Consider the following 14,150-nt stretch of genomic DNA (forward strand, 5'->3'; position numbering starts at 1 on the left):
GGCTTCCGGGGAATTTCAAAGCAGAGGAAAGACATATCCTGGTTTGGAGATCTTCATGACATATTTTGAGGAGCAACTCATTAAGTCTCCAGAGCCTTCCTTTGAGCAGTTGGTAGAGGGCACACAATTCATGATTGACATGGTTCAATCGAACAGTGGTACAGAATGGTCACAGAAGATACCTGAATTTGAAGACTTTCTCGGGATTGGGGACGAAGCTTCAAGGATGGTGCAAGAGTAGAAGTCCAAGGCAAGGATCCTCCAGTTAATACTAGCAGCGGAAGATGCAGAAGAAGCTGAGAGGAAGTGATGAAGATGTCAGAGCACGAAGAGATGAAAGAAAAAGCTACTCCAGAAATAGAGGATGCTCCTGATGCTGATGAAGTGGTTCAAGCCATCAAAGACAGTTGTGATGAATGTATTGAATAGGCTATTAAACCTGTCTTTTGTTTTTCTGATTATTGTTTTGAGAACGATTTGGATGGATTCCCTTTATTATTTCAATAAATGGAAGTAAATTTTGACTACTTGTTTTCTTGTTTTCCTGATTGCTATGTTCATGGCATTGATTATACCACACGCATATTTGACATAAATGCATTGCATCATTTTGCATTTAACCTAAGCACCACCGAAGATCCCAACATAATCGAAATCGGATCGGACTTTAAGTTTGAACTCAGACAGGATCTCCAATAATGTATCAAAAGGAATTCAGAGGTCTTCGCTTGGAGTTATGCTGATATGCCGGGGATCGACAGGTCAATTGCAGAACATTTCATTCCTACCGATCCGAACATTAAGCCAGTAAAGCAAAAAAGAGACGGGTCAGACCAGAGTGGCAAGACAAGATCAAGGCTGATGTTCAGAAGCAGCTAGATGCAGGTTTCCTAGAAGTAGTACATTACCCTGAGTGGTTAGCAAACATAGTCCCTGTACTTAAAAAGGATGGGAGACTAAGGGTCTGTGTTGACTACAGGGATATAAACAAAGCCTCGCCCAAAGATGACTTCCCACTTCCACATATAGATGTTTTGATAGACAGTGCTGCAGGAATGGGATGTTATTCCATTATGGACGGATTCTCTGCGTACAACCAAATCCTGATGGCTTTAGTTGACAAGCATAAGACTGCCTTTACTACTGATTTTGGGACCTTCTGCTATAGGGTGATGCCGTTCGGATTGAAGAATGCTGGGGCAACATATCAGAGAATGGCTACAACCTTGTTTCATGATATGATCCATAAAGGGGTTTGAGGTATATGTGGACGATATGGTGATCATGACAAAAACACAAGAAGAACATACAGAGATGTTGGAAAAGTTCTTTGCGAGGGTCAAACAGTACAATTTAAGACTCAATCCCAAAAAGTGCGTATTTGGAGTCACGAAAGGGAAGTTGTTAGGTTTTATTGTAGGACCTAACGGGATTGAGGTTGACCCAGATAAAATAAAAGCCATTCAAGATATGGAACCGCCTAAAACAGAACGTCAGGTGAGAAGCTTCTTGAGGAAGATCCAGTATATCAGCATGTTTATTTCTAGATTATCTATCACTTGTGCTCCGATCTTCAAATTGCTTAGGAAGAACCAACCCGTCAGATGGAACGAGGATTGTCAGAAAGCCTTTGACCATATTAAGGAGTAATTAATGAATCCACCAGTGTTGAATTCTCCTAGACCGGGGGAACCTTTGATTCTGTACCTGTCTATAGAGGATGCAGGAGTTCGAACTATGTTGGCACAGCCAGATGCTGTTGGAGTAGAAAAGGCCATTTATTATATCAGCAAGAAATTACTGCCTATTGAGGAAAAGTATAATTTGATAGAAAAGATATGTATGGCAGTGGTGTGGTCGATCAAGAAATTGAGGTCTTATTTTGATTCTTTCAGGGTCACTTTTGTTTCTAAAATTGATCCTATGAAGTATCTTCAGAAGACACCTACTCTAGAAGGACGGCTGTCCAAATGGTTAATTCAGATGTCCAGTGTAGATGCAGAGTTTGTCACCAAGAAGACGGTTAAAGGTCGGGTCGTTGCAGAATTCCTGGCTGAGAATCCCATCGCAGATGATGAACCATGGGAGCTGGAATTTCCAGATGAACATTTGCTATGCGTTGAAACAGGGGTCTGGAAACTGTACTTTCATGGATTAGCCAATAGAAATGGAGCTAGAGCTAGTATTGTGATAGAAGCACCCAATGGAGAGGTGACAATAATGTGCAAAAGGTTGTTGTTCCCAATCACCAACAACATGGCAGAATATGAAGCGTGTATCATGGGAATTGAGTCTCTTCTTGCATCAGGTGCTAAGGAGGTTGAGGTGATAGGAGATTCGCTATTGGTTATCGAATAAGCTAATGAGAGATGGAAAGTTGAGGAAGAAAGGTTGAAGCCCTATGTTGAGTACTTGTTGAAGAAAGCAGCACTTTTTGACAAGATCACTTTTACTCATATAGGAAGAACTCATAACAGAATCCCAGATGCTTTGGCAAACCTAGCGTCAGCATGGCAGGATTTGAGTAAAGTCCCAAAGAAGCCATTTATCATTACCGCAACAAATATCCCATGCTATGAAGAACATTTTGTGAATCAGGTTGAGTCAGAGGAAGAACCTTGGTTTACGGATATTCTGCGATACATGAAAGACGGAACCTTTTGTGATGAAGCAACAAAAGAAGACTGATCGGTTCTACGAAAAATGGCTTTGAATTATGTCCTAGCCGATGGTGAATTATATAGGAGGGCCTGGGATGGAATGCTGCTAAGGTGTGTAGATAAGAAGGAAGGAGAGGAGATAATGAAGAAGAACCATGAGGGAATCTGTGGTACTCATTTGAGTGGCATGAGTTTGGCCCGAAAGATCATGAGGCAAGGCTACTTTTGGGTACAGATGGAAGGTGACTGCGTCAATTATGTTCGTCATTGTAAAGTCTGCCAGTACCATGATAACAAAAACCACTTGCCTGCTGTTGAGCTCCATCCAACAACTCCTTCTTGGCCTTTTTTAGCCTGGGGCATAGATATTATTGGCAAGATCATGCCAGCAGCATCAAATGGTCATCAGTATATCTTAGTCACCGTAGACTACTTTTCTAGGTGGATCGAAGCTCAGTATTATAAGACCTTGACTGCCAAACAAGTGGCTAGATTTATTGAGCAGAACATTTTCTGTCGCTATGGTGTTCCTCATCACATAGTTACAGACAATGGTTCTCACTTTCAAGTAGACGTCGACCAGTTGTTATACTGATATAAGGTTGAGCATCACCATTCCTCTCCTTATCGGCCTCAAGCTAATGGTGCAGTGGAAGCCGCCAATAAGGAGATTAAGAGAATCCTGTCCAAAATGTGCGAGAAGTATAGAAGCTGGGCTGAGAAACTTCCTTTTGCGCTCTGGGGGCATCGAACTACTTTCAAGTCAGTGAATGGAGCTTCTCCTTTCGAGCTTGTATATGGGATGGAGGCAGTGTTACCAGTCGAGCTCGAAAAGAAGTCTCTCAGGGTTCTTGTGGAAGCTGGTCTGACCGAAGAAGAATGGGTCAAGAAAAGGTATGAAGATCTAGCACTTTTAGATGGCAGAAGATTGAATGCCAGATTCCAGGATCAGATGAGAAAGAGAAGAATTGTTCGTTTCTACAATAAGCGGGTACATCCAAGGGCGTTGAAAAATGGAGATTTAGTGTTGGTCAGATTGTTAGACCACGAATCCCAGAGTCATCCTGGAGGGCAATTCAGACCCAACTGGCATGGACCGTTCAGAATTCAGAAGCTATTAGCCAAAGGTGCCGCTGAATTGGTCACTATGGAAGGGAAGCCTTTTAATCGGATCGTTAATCAAGATCAGATGAAAAGGTTCTATGTCTGAAATGATGATTTCGGTTAAAAAAAAAAAAGAATAAAAAGGGCTAGGTTGAAAACCCGAAAGGGCGACCTAGGCAAAAAATGAGCTCGCTAGGTCGAAAACCCGGAAGGGCGGTGTGAATACTCAAATTTTGACATTGCTACAGTAAATTTGAATTTTCTACAGTAACTTTGACTTCACCACAGTGTCAGTGCCGGACTGCAAACAGTCCGGCCAGACCGGAGGCCATTTTGGACATTTACTGGAAGTATGCCAATATGGTACTTAAAACGTCCGGAATGTCGCGAGGATCGCGGAACAGGTCCCGGAATATTTTTTGGAGGTCCGGAACTCCCGGAAAAGCCCCCGGAGTAAACCTGCCTGCCCCGGTGGCTCAGCCACCGGAGCCAGCCACCGAGCCGGCGGCCCATCCCGGCGGCTCAGCCGCCGGGAAGGCCGCCGACCCGGCGGCCCAGCCGCCGAAAGACCGGTGCTTGGCTGCGGGAAGGCCGCCGAGTCGGCGGCCCAGCCGCCGAGCCGGCGGCCCATCCCGGCGGCCCAGCCGCCGGGCAGGCCGCCGACGAACCGGCGGCCGGGCGGGCCGCCGAGACCCGGCGGCCCGACCGCTGAGACCCGGCGGCCCGGCCGCCGAGACCCGGCGGCCCGGCCGCCGGGAGGGCCGCCGAGACTTGGCGGCCCGGCCGCCGGGCGGGCCGCCGAGCCGGCGGTCCATCCGGCGACCCAGCCACCGGAAACAGTCCGTTTTGCGCCTATAAATACAGGCCTCGGGCCTCCTTTTTTTACTCACTCAGTCTGTGTTGACGGACGCTCCTTCCCCCTACGCTCTTTGCGATTCTTTACTGCTTTCTTGCATTTTTTAATTTTAATTTCATTTTATTGTTGTGATATTTGGTCACTTAAAATTAAATTAAAATTAATTCCCTTAACGAGGAGCTTAACCTGGAGTTAAGAAGCGGTCGACGATTAAATCAGGTACGTAAACAAAACTCTGCCTATTTAATTTTAGCACTTCATGCATGCTTCTCTTCTACTCCTTTTAATTCTACAACTGCATAAATGCATTCATGTCATCATATAGGCAAGCAAATTGCCTCAATTAAAGCATGATTAAGCTAAATGCCCGGTTAATTAATAATCGTGGTATTAAAGCCTAAATCCGACAATATTGGCTTAAAATATCTAGTCTATCAATGGCTATGGTATGATTGCCTTTATTTCGAACAATTTTCGGCTTAAGTCCAGTTCATCAATAATTGTGGCTAAGTAGCCTAAATTATTCACGTTCTTTTGGCATTAAATTGCCTACATTGCAGTTTGATTAATTACTTTTGGTAAACAAATTGCCAATAAGTAAGATCAGTCATTTTTTAGTAATAAAACGCTTAAATCAAAGTTTTGGCAAAATGCCTTAAAACTAAATCAATCTTTTTGGCTTTAAAAGCCTTAAAATCAATCATTTTGGCGACAATCGCCTAAAATCAATCATTTTGGCAATCAAATTGCCTAAATCACTCTTTTTGGCTAAAAGCCTTAAAATCAATCATTTTGGCGACAATCGCCTAAAATCAATCATTTTGGCAATCAAATTGCCTAAATCAATCTTTTTGGCTAAAAGCCATCAAAATCAACATTTTTGGCATCAAATGCCTAAAATCAAACCAATCAACTTTTTGGCAAAATGCCTAAAACAATCAATTCTTTGGCACAATGCCTAAACAAAAATGCACAAAGCATACACACACTCATGCATAAAGCATCCCATTCAAAGCCCTCTAAAAGAGGCCTATCGAACTACGTGGACTTTGATCTTCCATTCAAACGGAAGTACGTAGGCACGTTCGGGATCTAACCCCGGGCGGCAAGTCGAATCACATAAACATCTTTTTCATTGGTCTAAATTATTTCATCTTCCTTGCAAAACATTCATTCTTAGGTTAGTTTCATCAGCATGACATAGTCTCGGGATCCACCTCGGGTTCAAAGACCTTGCCTTAGACATTGGGCTAATTAATCTAGTAACTAGGTTAATTAAAATTGGAGTCACTTAGGGTTTTTCCTAGTTTACCCTAAAACAATTAAACAAGGTGGCGACTCATTCATTCACGTGCATTTCTTCCTTTAGTCACATGCATTCACATGCCTATGACATTTTGGGGAGGGGTTCACAGTTTGGCGACTTCACTGGGGAATGTAATGCAATCATTTTGCATAAAGTGGACTACTATTGTTGTGTAAACTAACCTGTCCTTCTTTAGGGCATTATTTTACAATACTTTGTTTTGCAGGGTACCTTAGCACAAATCAAGTATTCTTTCTTTAAGAATACGAGATGAGGAATTTAAACTCAAGTTGTACAAATTGATTAAGACATTTTAATTTGTTGATTTATTTGCACGAATTGAGAATCCTTTTCTCCATTGCATAAAAAATGAATTTCAAATGAATTTCTTCTCTCTCTGTTCAAACTTCTGAGTCTGGATAGCAAGTAGCGCTGATCGGCAGGTCTCCTTGATTATGTCGACGGACAGCCAAAGCGTCCTCCCTGTTACCGCAAACCATCCCTAATCCTTTTGGGGGTGGCCCATGAGTATGCGTACCGTTGGACCCACGCGAAACTCTTTGTTTCACATGTGGTTAGGTATATCCTTACTCAAGGTTCAAGGGTCCCCTTATAAGCCAATTCTCTATTTGTGTCATAGCCTATAGAACCTATCCTTTAGGACTGTATGCACCCAATGATACGAATCATATCATTAAACAAAGTATGACGTGATGTTGTGCGCATTCATGACATATCATCTCATTAAAAAAAGAACATTTAATTTCAAAAGCTGGAAAATCACATTTTTGGGCCCTGAGACCTGAAAAATTACATTTTGGCCCCTAAGGCCCAAGAAAAAATTTTTCTTTGAGAACTTAGGGCCATTCGAAAAGTCGAGGTGTCCAGCCCTAAACACTCTACCTTACATATCACATCCCATGGAGTTCTATCCTAGGTGTCCTAGCATACCAATATCACCACATCACAAGGGTCATGTCCAAATACCTCGCCCATACACTAACCTACCTCACACTATCTCACATACCCTATGAAAATACCTTATAGTCTAATCATTTTGACTATGTCCTTTTACAGGTACCCCTCCAAAGACCACCTGTACCCGAAACACCAACTGAGCTCACAAGTCCAACAACCCCGACTGCACTAATGGCATCACTGTCTGACATCCAAAACCTCATTGAACAACTGGAAGCCAGAATGGAGGCTAGAATGAATGAGGCATTGGCTGCCCAGAGGATTGCCCTAATAGCTGAACTAGGTGGTGGTAATGGAAATGGGGCTTCCGCCGGGGGAAGTGGACCTTCTGCCTCCAATCAAGGACCTGCTGCAGAACCGACAAACCCTACCCTTAACCTGGATGACATGCCCTCTGGAACTGCTTCTGAGCTGGAAGCTCAGAAAATAAGAGAGAAGTTGGGATTGTTGGAAAGGTCAATCACCGCCCTTAAGACACACAAAGAAGTCGTGGACATGGACTCCTTGTCCTTATTCCCCGAAGCAAGATTACCTACAAAATTCAAAATGCCCAACATGGATAAGTTTGACGGAACCACTTGTCCCAAAACGCACCTGAAAATGTATGTGGGTGCCCTAAACCCGTTTGGCCTGAACAGCGAGCTCCTTGCTCAGTTGTTTCAGCAATCTTTGACTGGTGCTGCATTAAGATGGTTTGTAAGCTTGGATCGTTCCAAAATGAAGAATTGGGAGGACATATGCAATGCTTTCAACACACAGTACCATTATAATATCGAAGTGGATGTTACCCGGAGGGAGCTGGAAACCACTAGACAAAAGAACAATGAGTCTTTCTCCTCGTTCCTTTCGAGGTGGAGAGCCAAAGCTGCTCAAATGATCAACCGACCCTCTGAACAGGAACAAGTTGACATAATAATCAAGAATTTACTGCCTGTCTACCAGTCACAGCTTCAAACACAGTACTTGCCTACGTTCCAATCGCTCATTGCGACTGCAACTAAGGTGGAAGACTTAATCCAGTTGGGTCAACTCAAAGAAGGGTGTTCCGAGAAGCAGTGAAAGCAAATTTACTAAAGCCCTTAGAAGCAAGGCCATTACCAAACCCCCTGCCCCGGAATTTCAAAACCAATGAATACTGTGAGTACCATCAAGGACATGGGCATAAGACCGAATCATGCTGGACTTTGAAAAACCGTCTACAAGACCTAGTTGACAATGGGTCCATCATCCCCAAGAGCAAGCTGAACATCAACCAATCCCTTGCCTAACCATGGGATTAATGCAAAAAAAAATTTTGCTGAACAAGAATCGTTCGATCCTTTCGAACTTTTCTTAGAATTGAATGAAGTTTGTGTCTGAGAAGGTTGAGATCAAGCCTCCAAAAGAACAAAGGAATTGTTCAAGACCAACAACAACATGTCTGATCGATTGAAGCATCGAGAAGAACAAAGTCACTACAGTCAATCCAATCCTAGTCCATCACAGTCCACCTAGAGTCTATCTTTTAGGGTCTCGTTTTTTTCTTTTTCATTTCCATTCAGGTATTCATTTGTAAATCTAAGTGTCTTTTGTACACAAATTTTGTCTTATCAATAAAAAGGGATCAGTTTACGTTCCAATCATGTTTATACTCTTTCCCTATCTTTGCCTGTGAAAGCACAAAAAAAAAAATCGAAAAAAAAATAATAAAAAAAAATTGAAAAAAATAAAAAAAAAATGACAAAAAGATAATAAAAATTGGCAAAGAAAAATGCATTCATCCTTTCATTTGCTCTGCATCAATCAAAGCTGGGGGCATCCTAAGAAGCACCATCAAAGGGGAAGTTTTGAAGGGTAATCATGGAAAGGATCCAGCAAAGGGTACGCAAGACTTCAAAACAGTACCGAGGCAAAGCCGATTGAAGGGGTTAGGGCCAGAATGGTTTCTCCAAAAACCCAGGAATGGAAGATGCTCCGGTAGAGAGGTGTTTGAATTTCGAGCTTAAAAGCGACAGAATAAAAGAAGTTATATTTGGAATTGGGTTGGGTCTGCACGAAGTCGCAATGCTATCCATACACTACTCAAGTCATCTCAGAATCCAGTTGCCTCGAAATTCTTTATGGAGAGGCTGCTTCTAAACAGGCATAGGGAAAAACGGGACAAAAGGAACCCCTGGTCAAAAGGAAGAAAACAAGCAAAAGAAAAAAATGGGTCAAAGAGGAACTCCTGCACAAAAGAAAGAAATCAAGGACAAAGCTACAGGAAATCGAGTTGTCAAAAACGGGTCAACTGCAGGCTCTCCGTTAAATTCAAGACCATCAAGGGTAGATGACAAATCATTTCAGCCATAAGGACAAAGGCCAAGCGGCTACTCACACTTTGAAAAAGCAAGTTAAAAGAAGCAGTCATTTTCACGAATTGGATGACAACAAACACCTTGAAAATCAAGCGCCAAGCATGGCACAAGTACAAGTGTCCTTATAAACAAGGATCATTTCTCAAAACGAGGAAAAGGAAGAGTCTCCTCAAAATTCCTTATGGAGAGGAGAACCATTGAGGAAATAAGTTTCAAATTCAGAGGAAGATAAAGTTCAAGAAAAGGAATCAAATTAACCTCAAGAATTCAAACATGGCAAAGCCATAAACTCAAAGCATAAAAGCTTCTTCAACACTCAAGCCCCTCAAGTTACCGCCACAATGTGGGTATTCAAAACTCTTTGTGGCGAATACAAGTCACATTTCAGTCAATCAGTGGTAAAACCACTACAACAACAAAGTCAGATTCGCCTAGGGTCATCACTATCATACGAGCTCGAGTTAATAAGTTGATTCAACATCATCTAAGTCAGGAATGAATCCCGTAAAGACATCAAGCCGGGAAGGAATCCCGTGAAGAAATCAAGTCAGAAATGAATTCTGCATCAACATCAAGCCGGGAAAGAATCCCGCGAAGACATCAAGCCGGGAAAGAATCCCGCGAAGACATCCAGTCGGGAATGAATCCCGCAAAGACATCAAGTCGGGAAGGAATCCCGCAAAGACATCAAGCCGGGAAGAAATCCCGCGAAAGAAATTAAGTCAGAACTGAATTCTGCATCAACATCAAGCTGGGAAAGAATCCCGCAAAGACATCCAGTCGGGAAAGAATCCCGCAGAGACATCCAGCCGGGAAGGAATCCCGCAAAAAAAAAAAAAAAAAAAAAAATCAAATCGGAGATGAATTCTGTATTAATATCAAGTCAGGAAGGAACTACGAAAGACCTGATTCTCCCCATCCCTCGAAGAGTTCTTGGAGATACGTAGGCAGCCACAAAGGCGCGGTCACAAACATAAGTTTGCATCATAAATAGCATTTTCTCTTTGCCAATATAAAAAATAAAAAATAAAAAAAGAGAAGAAAAGAAAAATAAAAGCTGGAGTTGAAAACCCGAAAGGGCGACTTCAGGCAAGAATTGAGCCCGCTAGGCTGAAAACCCGAAAGGGCGGTCTAGGCAAAAGTTAGGGCAAAGAGCCTGCTAGAGTCGAAAACCCGAAAGGGCGGCTACTAGGCAAAAGTTAAGGCCAAAAAAAAAAAAAAAAAAAAAAAAAGAAAAAAGGTGCTTTCAAAGGTCTCCTTGGGAGTATACAAATCATTTTTTCCAGGAATCACTGAGTTCCTTCGAGTCAAAATTCACTACAAGAAAACTTTGGGTCTCTAAATCGAGTCTCTAAAATCAAGTCTCCATCACCAGTGGTCATTCCACAACGGGCCACAAAAATCGAGTCATTCTCAAAAGTTCGTTTTGAAAGCGTCACTCTTTGAGTCATTCCTCGAAGAAAGAGGGAGAGAGAAAAATGTCAAAACAATCCCTAAAAAAGTGTCAAACATAATCATTGAGAGGTAATTCTTTAATACCTCGTCTCCACTCGGACCATCGTTTCTTCGATCCTTTCAGACGAGCGATGTCATCCACATTGTCCGTTTCCTCGAGTCATATAAGTAACCTTGTTCTCTTTGATTCCTCGATCGAAAGGACAAATACAACACCAATGTTTTGAAGTATTCCATGGTCAGCACCATTCTGGGGGCAAGAAGTGATAAGAACCTTCACCATTCTCCCATCACAGAAGTAATCACAGAATTTTAGTCTTTCATTAAGAAGAAATTCTGTTTCAGCTAATAAAGGCATCAATTCCCTCAAGCAGGGGGCAAAATCCTCCAAGTCGAATTCAGGGGCAAGTGTTATAAAAAAAAAAAACATACACAACCCAGGGTGGAACCCAACCATCGTCAATCTCTTTTACCCAAACCCAGGGTAGAACCCGGTTAATGGTTAACTTTCTTACATAAAACCTAGGGTGAAACCCTAACCAATAACCAACCCTTTTTCATCCAAAACCAAGCCATTTGATCATTTCGACTTTAGGTGGACCCTTGGTTCTCAATGAGAAAAGTAAAAATAAAGCAAATCTCTTTTCAAGCCCTCATTAAGAGGCAAAACATCTTTTCAAGTCCTCCAAGAGGCCAAATCGATCATTTCATTTGAGACGGCAAGGTTTCCTTCTCTGCACATCCTCAAAATTTGCTCCTTCAAACAACCACTGACTCTCATAAATCGTTTTTATGATAGCCAGTGGGGGGCAACTGTGAATACTCAAATTTTGACATTGCTACAGTAAATTTGAATTTTCTACAGTAACTTTGACTTCACCACAGTGTCAGTGCCGGACTGCAAACAGTCCGGCCAGACCGGAGGCCATTTTGGACATTTACTGGAAGTATGCCAATATGGTACTTAAAACGTCCGGAATGTCGCGAGGATCGCGGAACAGGTCCCGGAATATTTTTTGGAGGTCCGGAACTCCCGGAAAAGCCCCCGGAGTAAACCTGCCTGCCCCGGTGGCTCAGCCACCGGAGCCAGCCACCGAGCCGGCGGCCCATCCCGGCGGCTCAGCCGCCGGGAAGGCCGCCGACCCGGCGGCCCAGCCGCCGAAAGACCGGTGCTTGGCTGCGGGAAGGCCGCCGAGTCGGCGGCCCAGCCGCCGAGCCGGCGGCCCATCCCGGCGGCCCAGCCGCCGGGCAGGCCGCCGACGAACCGGCGGCCCGGCCGCCAGGCGGGCCGCCGAGACCCGGCGGCCCGACCGCTGAGACCCGGCGGCCCGGCCGCCGGGAGGGCCGCCGATCCGGCGGCCCAGCCGGCGGCCCGGCCGCCGAGACCCGGCGGCCCGGCCGCCGGGAGGGCCGCCGAGACTTGGCGGCCCGGCCGCCGGGCGGGCCGCCGAGCCGGCGGTCCATCCGGCGACCCAGCCACCGGAAACAGTCCGTTTTGCGCCTATAAATACAGGCCTCGGGCCTCCTTTTTTTACTCACTCAGTCTGTGTTGACGGACGCTCCTTCCCCCTACGCTCTTTGCGATTCTTTACTGCTTTCTTGCATTTTTTAATTTTAATTTCATTTTATTGTTGTGATATTTGGTCACTTAAAATTAAATTAAAATTAATTCCCTTAACGAGGAGCTTAACCTGGAGTTAAGAAGCGGTCGACGATTAAATCAGGTACGTAAACAAAACTCTGCCTATTTAATTTTAGCACTTCATGCATGCTTCTCTTCTACTCCTTTTAATTCTACAACTGCATAAATGCATTCATGTCATCATATAGGCAAGCAAATTGCCTCAATTAAAGCATGATTAAGCTAAATGCCCGGTTAATTAATAATCGTGGTATTAAAGCCTAAATCCGACAATATTGGCTTAAAATATCTAGTCTATCAATGGCTATGGTATGATTGCCTTTATTTCGAACAATTTTCGGCTTAAGTCCAGTTCATCAATAATTGTGGCTAAGTAGCCTAAATTATTCACGTTCTTTTGGCATTAAATTGCCTACATTGCAGTTTGATTAATTACTTTTGGTAAACAAATTGCCAATAAGTAAGATCAGTCATTTTTTAGTAATAAAACGCTTAAATCAAAGTTTTGGCAAAATGCCTTAAAACTAAATCAATCTTTTTGGCTTTAAAAGCCTTAAAATCAATCATTTTGGCGACAATCGCCTAAAATCAATCATTTTGGCAATCAAATTGCCTAAATCACTCTTTTTGGCTAAAAGCCTTAAAATCAATCATTTTGGCGACAATCGCCTAAAATCAATCATTTTGGCAATCAAATTGCCTAAATCAATCTTTTTGGCTAAAAGCCATCAAAATCAACATTTTTGGCATCAAATGCCTAAAATCAAACCAATCAACTTTTTGGCAAAATGCCTAAAACAATCAATTCTTTGGCACAATGCCTAAACAAAAATGCACAAAGCATACACACACTCATGCATAAAGCATCCCATTCAAAGCCCTCTAAAAGAGGCCTATCGAACTACGTGGACTTTGATCTTCCATTCAAACGGAAGTACGTAGGCACGTTCGGGATCTAACCCCGGGCGGCAAGTCGAATCACATAAACATCTTTTTCATTGGTCTAAATTATTTCATCTTCCTTGCAAAACATTCATTCTTAGGTTAGTTTCATCAGCATGACATAGTCTCGGGATCCACCTCGGGTTCAAAGACCTTGCCTTAGACATTGGGCTAATTAATCTAGTAACTAGGTTAATTAAAATTGGAGTCACTTAGGGTTTTTCCTAGTTTACCCTAAAACAATTAAACAAGGTGGCGACTCATTCATTCACGTGCATTTCTTCCTTTAGTCACATGCATTCACATGCCTATGACATTTTGGGGAGGGGTTCACAGGCGGCCTAGGTAAAAGTTAGAGTATATATAAAAAAAAAATCTATTGAGATTAACGCGTGGTGCTCAGTTTAAATGTGAAATCTATGCCATGCATTTGTGACAGACTTGCGACTGGTTGCTCAATGCCATCAACCTGACTAGAAGGAGAATAGGCGAATGAGTAGTTAGAATGAATGACCATTGTATTAAAATAGTTTCTCTTTACTTCTGTATAATGTTGAAAGAAGTGGGATCAATATAGAGCTTGAGTTTCAAATTTTTCCCTTTTGTTTCTAGGGTATGATTGATAATTACAAGACCTTCCTCTCTGCTTATTTGATCAGAATTTGCTCATTTATTTTGAAGATGACTTGGCTGTTGGTCCTGCCTGAGTATTGGACTCTTTTAGACAGCGATTAGGAGAACAAATGCCATTTTCTCGGTGATTTCCTTGGAAAGATCGATAAAAAAACCATGGATAAAAACCTTAGCACTTAGTAGGTTCATGCATACATAAGGCAGTTGCATATGTTATTTCTGTCTGAATATTGCAAAT

At 42.8% G+C, this 14,150-nt stretch overlaps 1 protein-coding gene across 1 annotated transcript; it reads left to right on the top strand.

Annotated features, from left to right (window-relative positions):
* Window positions 1–315: 315 nt before the first annotated feature.
* Window positions 316–2,358, top strand: LOC149499067 (uncharacterized). The gene is made up of 3 exons (XM_089721832.1): window positions 316–418; window positions 1,667–1,896; window positions 1,984–2,358. The coding sequence occupies exons 1-3, from the start codon at window positions 316–318 to the stop codon at window positions 2,356–2,358; spliced, it is 708 nt and encodes a 235-aa protein (XP_089577958.1).
* Window positions 2,359–14,150: the final 11,792 nt, after the last annotated feature.

Source organism: Jatropha curcas, chromosome 1 (genome assembly GCF_041381405.1).
Source record: "Jatropha curcas cultivar XTBG-Jc1 chromosome 1, XTBG_Jcur_1.0, whole genome shotgun sequence".
NCBI classification, from domain to species: domain Eukaryota; kingdom Viridiplantae; phylum Streptophyta; class Magnoliopsida; order Malpighiales; family Euphorbiaceae; genus Jatropha; species Jatropha curcas.

Coding starts and splice junctions, on each gene's coding strand:
- LOC149499067 (XM_089721832.1), top strand. CDS start 316: ATGTCAGAGCACGAAGAGATGAAAGAAAAAGCTACTCCAGAAATAGAG. Junction 419..1,666: donor CAAAGACAGTTGTGATGAAT/GTATTGAATAGG, acceptor TGAATCCACCAG/TGTTGAATTCTCCTAGACCG. Junction 1,897..1,983: donor CTTATTTTGATTCTTTCAGG/GTCACTTTTGTT, acceptor TGGTTAATTCAG/ATGTCCAGTGTAGATGCAGA.